This window comes from Lates calcarifer, linkage group LG12 (genome assembly GCF_001640805.2).
Source record: "Lates calcarifer isolate ASB-BC8 linkage group LG12, TLL_Latcal_v3, whole genome shotgun sequence".
Lineage (NCBI taxonomy): Eukaryota > Metazoa > Chordata > Actinopteri > Centropomidae > Lates > Lates calcarifer.
Window position 1 is genome coordinate 23,229,054 of NC_066844.1, and position 6,995 is coordinate 23,236,048.

At 42.7% G+C, this 6,995-nt stretch overlaps 1 protein-coding gene across 2 annotated transcripts; it reads left to right on the forward strand.

Moving 5' to 3' along the window:
* Positions 1 to 629: 629 nt before the first annotated feature.
* On the forward strand, positions 630 to 6,935 carry fblim1 (filamin binding LIM protein 1). 2 transcript variants are annotated; one of them, XM_018681392.2, is made up of 8 exons: positions 630 to 773; positions 1,874 to 2,250; positions 3,102 to 3,271; positions 4,297 to 4,390; positions 4,503 to 4,672; positions 5,168 to 5,346; positions 5,545 to 5,665; positions 5,778 to 6,935. In XM_018681392.2, exons 2-8 carry the CDS (start codon positions 1,899 to 1,901, stop codon positions 5,886 to 5,888), a joined length of 1,197 nt encoding a protein of 398 aa, XP_018536908.1. In that variant the 5' UTR covers positions 630 to 773; positions 1,874 to 1,898; the 3' UTR covers positions 5,889 to 6,935. The 2 variants fall into 2 exon arrangements, with proteins under 2 accessions (XP_018536908.1, XP_018536906.1); XM_018681390.2 differs by lacking the exon at positions 630 to 773 and adding an exon at positions 1,347 to 1,537.
* The last annotated feature ends 60 nt before the right edge of the window (positions 6,936 to 6,995 follow it).

The following is a 6,995-nucleotide window of genomic DNA, read 5'->3' on the forward strand; positions in this document are numbered from 1 at the left end:
TTTCCCTGCACATCCAGGATTAAAGAGAAGAAATGCAGGGTGATGCTGGCGAGGAAATTGAAAAGTCATGCTGTTAGAGGCAGCGAAGGGGTTCAGAGGGTTTAATGAGGATTTTGGCTGTTTTTTGGGGTGGGTGGGGGGGTTAGGGATTGGGGGGGCGGAGCGTGGAGGTCTGGGGATTCTGTCATCAGTAGGCATGCTCCCTCCTGCAGCCGTGACATCACTCCAGCATTCCTTTCCACAGAGCTGGAACAACAGAGACCCCCATCACTCTCCTCATCTCCGTCTCCTGTTAACCCTCTCTCTCTCACACACTCCCGCCTCACTCTCCTTCCACGTCGACCGGGAAGGGGGGGGGGGTTGCTCGGCGCTTAGCTTCTCGCTCACATCCTCCTCTCTGACTCCTGGGAAGGGGAGTAGACCTCACAAGGTTTGGCTCCAAAGACTAACCACAATATTTGCTGATCAGCAGAGCTGATATTGCTCAGACTCATTCTGGTGGAGAGCTGCAAACACAACAAAGCAGCTTTTTCATAGCTCTCACAGACATCACTCACTGCCCCCCCCCACCCCCACCCCCTTCTTCTCCTAATATACCAACATCTCCTCTTGCACAATGCCCTGATTCATTGCACTGTAATGCTGCTGAGCTCCTGTGCAGCTGAACAACAAAAGCTTCATCAGGAGAGGCCTGATGAAGTCCGCCACTGGTGCTCTCTGCTCTGGACGTCGAGAGGAGGGACGAATAGAAGCAGTGCCATGAGACGCTGATAGTGAGTCAAGGCTAAAAGTGATATAATGTAGTGGGGGGAAGGGAAGAAGGAAAGAGGGAGAAGAAAAAAGGAGGCAGACTCAATGAGGGAGGTAGGGAAAATAAAGCTGACAGAACAATAAGGCAGAGCTGCACAGGAGAGAGAAAGAGGCCAATTTTGAGATAGAGGGGTTGCTGGAAAAGGCAGGTACAGTCACATCTTGCTGGCATGCAAAAAGATAAAGAAATGGGAGGCGGCTGTGTGTCTGCGCTTGTCTATCTAAGAGCGACAAACTTATGAAAAACTTTATGATACTGTATGTGGTGTTTGCTGAAAGTCTGTGTGCTTGGTTGGTTGGATTGCACAACTGTTGCATGACTTAGAATGAGTGTGTGTCTGCGTGCGTGCATGCCTGCCAGTGTGTGTGTGTGTGTGTGTGTGTGTGCCTGCCAAGTTTTCATAGTGGATGAATGTGTCATGTTTTTTACTGCACTTTGCCCGAGATTAACTGTTCACCTTTTACGGTCGGGAGGGAGGTGGTATTGTCATTCAGCCAGGGAGGGAGGGAGGGGGGGGAGGAGGGGTCGACGGGACTAGAGAGAGAGAGAGCTGGGGAGGGAGGTGCAGGAGGAAAAGGAGTGGCCTTCTGCAGATAGTCGCCCTCTCTGCCGGAGTGAAGTCTTCTCACTGTGGCAGCTTGTAGGAGGGAAAACAAAACTAGGAACTTTGAGATACTAGAAGAAAAGAGAGAGAGAGAGCTGTCTTCAAACCACATTTTCTCCCAGGTATGTAATGGCAGCGCACAGTCAGTGTGAGTGGGTTTAAAGGAAACAGATGATTCAAGATTTGTGCCTCCTGTTTCTGAAACCATTCATTATGGGTACAGAGAGCTCTGAGTGTGTGAATTTACCTCTCTAAAGTGAGAGTGAGCACTCCCACAAAGTTGTCTGAGAGGTTGTTCACCATCCACATGTTTTATTCTTATACTTCTGTGTTGCTTAAAAAGATCATAGTAAGTTTCTATGACGTGTTTCTGTTCTGTGCTCTTAAACAGGATGTAAAACATTAAATGTTACAGGCAGTCGTGACTCGTGATAATCACTGTCTTCTCCTCCTGTTAGGGCTGTCTGTGGGTTGTACACAATCATGGCATCCGCAGCTACACCAAAAAGGATGGTGTCCTCTGTCTTTATCACTCTGGCATCTCCTTACCGAGCCACTGTGACACAGCAGCAGCAGCCTGCCCTCCAGGCTCACAGTGCCCCTGCTAGAGACAAGCAGCACACCGCTGTACGGGTCAGCCCAAGTGACAGCATCCCTGCCCTCAGACACAAGAGAGAGGACCACTCACCACCTGAGTCGTACAGCAGTGCAGACAGCAAAAGCCGGACTCATGCAGGGTCCTCGGCCCGAGCTTCAGACCCTCAGAGTCCCACCAAACCCGCCCAACCTGGACCCAACAGAGGAAAGCTGCAAGAGGACGACAGAGGTGCTGCAGGTATTCATGACACATGTCAAACTAATGCACTGGACAAAACTTAGATTACTGTACATGTAACTGATGCCATCAGGGCTCAGCTGACCAGTTTTTGAATCTGTTGCTGAGGTGGTGTGATTCACAATTCACATATTATCAGTTACTGCTCCTTTCTGGAGTCACTGGTGTTGGAGAATATACTGCATACTACTGGAAAAAGTATAAAGCCCTTTTGTGGCCCCAGAGGGAATCAATTGGTTGTGGCTAAAGACTCCAAGTTTGAAAAAAAAAAAAAAAACAACTCTGGTGGGTGTGGAGTTAGAAAGAAGTGATCTTAACAGACCTCTGTAGCCCTGCTCATTACCTCTGCTTGAAGCTAGTGACTTGTGGCTATGTTAGCTGCATTGTGGGTAGGTTGTTGTCCATCATGGGTGTGACAATGTTATAGGAGTGCAATGCAAAAATGGTGTAGCACTTTTACTTTTCCAGTAATTTAAACTGGAAATATTTACTCTCTTCTCACACTCAATGAGTTCAGGAAGTTTTTATGCTATGAGGTTGGAAACGATAAAGTATTATCTTGAAGAACAGTTGCTAAATTTGATCACATTTGACTTCCTGTTTTAGGAACATGCATTTTAGAGGACATCACCTCCTAAGCTTCAATTTCTCCCTTGTTTTTCAAATTTTTGGGGGGTGGGGCAGCATCTGGATGTGTATGCAGGTTTATGTATGTGTGTATATTTTGATGGGTTTCACATCTTATCCTGAATTTTCAGGACATTTCAGTGCTTACTGGAAACTTTTTAGACTATTTTAATGTGTAAGCTTCTACAGAGTGATTCAAAATTTGTCCTTTTCTTGCCAAACAGAGCTGTTCCCTCCTCCTCCTCCTCCTCCTCCTCCTGCTGTTGCTGCTGCACTGCCTTCATCTCTGAGAGGAGCACTCCCTGAAGAATCTCCACTTCCACCACCTCCTCCTGCCCAGACACCTCTCTCACACCCTCTGACCCCGGGCCAGCAGCCAGTTTACAATAGAGAGGTATGCAGACTTCTCTCGCAATGTCGCTTAAAATCTGCTTCATTTTCATCACCCATATCTCTGTGTTTACCACTGACGTCATCCACTGTTTTTAACACATTTCCCTCTGTAAATTTCAAGACAAGTCATTTTTTCCCACAGTGGAGGATTACAACTTTCCACAACTTTTACAGATACTGTATTATGTTCTGCAGTGGTTGTAAAGAATCATCTGCAAAACACATTATGAAGGGGAAAAAAACAGCTGTCTTTTAGATACAGATAAATGATCAGAAGGACTTTATAAACTGTGCACATATTTCCCTCACAAACAGAGCAGTTTCCAAACTGTTGATATCTTTATAAGAAAGTTTTTGTTCCCATCATTTCAGCCCAGTCTCTGTGTAGAGACAATAAAAGCACAGATCCGGAGTCTGAATATGTAGACTAGATCCTATCTTCTTCTATGAACCTTTTACAGTTTTCTTTCAACTTCTTTCCAGTTTGTGAAACACAAGACACAAGACTTTTCCTATATTTGTAATTCTTATGTTAAACACAGAGAATGTAAGGATTGAAATAGTCTTAAGGCTAGTAGAGCTTGAAATGATGAGCTTACCCAGCTGTGATTCTGACTTAACTTAAGCAAATTTTAGAGTTTTTTTTTGCAGCAAAAGAAATGTGACTCCATTTTTTTTATTTCAAGGATAATCAGTATCTGTATCTGTATTAAGCTTCTCTTAATTAAAATCAGTAAAGTGAGTGGCAAGATGTTTGAAGAAAGTTGTTTTAAAAGGCAACAGATGCTGAAAAACTTTCCTGCCCTAAAAAAAAACAAACTCATAGTGTGAAATTTTTACTGTAAAAAAATTGATGCTTCACAATCTTGATGTTCTGGGATGACTTTTAAATTTCAACCTGTGACCTCCAGAGTTAATCTTAACCCTCTCTCCTAAACTCAAGCCCTATGTTCTCTGTATGAGACCAAACCCAAACTCAACTGTGAACCTGTCAGTTGTCTCAGTTTAAAGTGCTTTACATTCAAGGTGGAAACAATCACACCATCTAGTGGGTTAAACCAAGATGAACAGTCCCAGGGGATCCATAAAAATGGCCAGGACATGAGCATGGAGAGTAAAGGTAACATGATCCGTATTTACACATTTACCACTCAAGCTTTTTAACTGTTCTGCTTTGACAACACATGTTATTATAATCTGCCCCTGACATTTGATGTTTGTGTACAACACAGAAGTGTGCGGCTTCTGTCGGAAGCCCGTAGCTCTCTCTGAACCTGCGATAGAGGCCTTGAACAGGACTTACCATGACGGCTGTTTCCAGTGTAGATCCTGTCACATTCCCCTGGCTGGTAAACAGTACTACAACAAGGCAGGAATCCCACTCTGTGAAGAATGCTACCAGGTGGGTCCAAGTCTGTACAGCTTCCACTACAGGATGCTATCAAAGCTGCAGATACACATGCAAATCTTTGTAAAGGACCATCATTTGCAGAGGACTTTCTTGTGTGGTTGTTTTACATGAATGCCAACTGTTTTCCTAAGACTGGCCAGGCCTCCAGTGCTTTCCCTTCCCTTCACCTCAGCATCAAAACCGATCTGCTTAGACCTGTGTTATGTCATATTTGTGTGGTGTAGTTGCAGCTGGAGAATGAACCGAGACTGATGAGTAAAAAAAAGTGTCAGGTCTCTGTAAGATAACTTTTAGTCAAAAATGAATGGGAGCCTATGGCAGCTTGGAAAGTGGGCAAAACAGTTAAAATACATCAACACTGTTTTGGAAAATGTCAGGCAATCATATATACAAGGTTTAAGTGTTGTTTATTAAGAACATTAAATGGTGGGAAAAGTCTTTTGCTTCAGAAATGTATACTGCTAACCATTTATTTCTGTCTCTCAGGCCAGTCTGGAGCTTTGTTGGGCGTGTGGGGAGGTTATCACAGACCATGTGATCCGTGCGCTGGAGCGAGCATACCATCCTTCTTGTTTCACCTGCACAACATGTAAACAGCAAATTGGAGAGCAAGCTTTTGCTCAAGGAGAAGTTGGAGAGGTGTACTGTCTCCAGGACTACTACAGGTATGAGAGTTAAAAAGACAGATTTTCATTTTATTCTATTATAATTGATGTTATTTTCCTTTTTATAGTTTGTGTCAATGTGAATCTAATGTATATTTCCAGCTCGTATAAAGCAGTTTTACTTCCCTCTGTGGTGAAAGGTGTTGTACAAATGAAGTTGCCTCACCTAATATTTTCTTTCGGCTTTTTTCCATGCAGGAAGTACGCTCCAAAGTGTAGCGCCTGTAACCAGCTAATTATTCCAAAAGAAGATGGTACTGACAGCTACACTGTTGAATGTCTGGGACGCTCCTACCATGAGAACTGCTACAGATGTGAGGTATGGCGTCCTGCGTGCAAACAGTGCACTGTATGGACACACTGACAAGTATGCAAACACACAGACACACATCAATCACCAGCAGTCAATTAGTCTTTCATACTGTCTGCAGGTCTGCGTCATCCAGCTCTCTCCTGAACCAAACGAGCACGGCTGCTATCCGCTGGATGGAAAGATGCTTTGCAAATCTTGCCATCTGAGCCTGGTCTCTGGCCAGCACTAACACTGGCCTCGCTGCCCCGTGACAAACTGCAATCGATGGAAAAGTGCCACAAGTCCAGGTTTAAAGAAACCGGAGAATGTGCATGTACATTTAAGACTCCAGCAAACGAATGTCACACATCTTTTTTTCCCAAAAGAGCAACAATGAAATATGGTTATTTTTTATAATATATCATGCTTTCTGAAGATCCTCTTTTTCCTCTTTTATACTTGATAATTTTGCACTCAATAAACTCTACAAAATGCACCAAATATATTTATGCAACAGACTTACAGCAAACGTTATTTGAATCTTTGTAAGTCTTCATCAGTATACTGTTTCTCAATCACATTATCCCTTTATATGAAAAAATAAAACTTTATATAAAAAACAAAAACGTTTATATGAAAGTAAACTAATATATTTTATCTCGAGGCAGGCTTCAACAAACACATACACATCAGTAAGCATCAAGATGTGAAAAAAAATATTTCAGTGATATCACAAACCACTGTCAAACAAAAATGGAAGAGTTTTTCCTGAATACATGATGCATTTTTTTTTTTTTTTTACCACATTTACACGAGTCCAGGGACAGTTTTGTGTCGCACTACCAGGCCAAGACTTCTGCGCTTGAAGCTGCAGAAACTTTACACAGCTGCCTGAATTCATGTCCTGTGGTCACTCTTCAAACAGGATCGTTTTACTCACCTGTCAGGTTAAACAGGCGAAACAAACCTTCAGGTGACATATTAAACTTTTATAAAATAATGTATAACACGGCACAATAACTGACTCTGTGGAACTCAATATGGACCAAAAACCTGAAGGTGTTTTTGGTGTGAATGTGATTAAATCCAAATTTTAACACATTAAGATCTTTATAGACCACAGGGCCTGAGTTTTGCCTCTGTCCACACTGATTTGACATTTCAATATTAAGTCTCATTTGAATCCCAGCTCAATTACTTGGTTATTTATGTTCTGTATCTCCAAATGACATGTTTGTGGAATTATATTTCTGTGTATTAAAAACATTTATTAAAACCTTTTTTCTGGATAAAGTAACTTTGTCGTTTGCTGTATGTTTCTATTCACCACACTTCAGTTTTTGTCTTTCTTTTATTT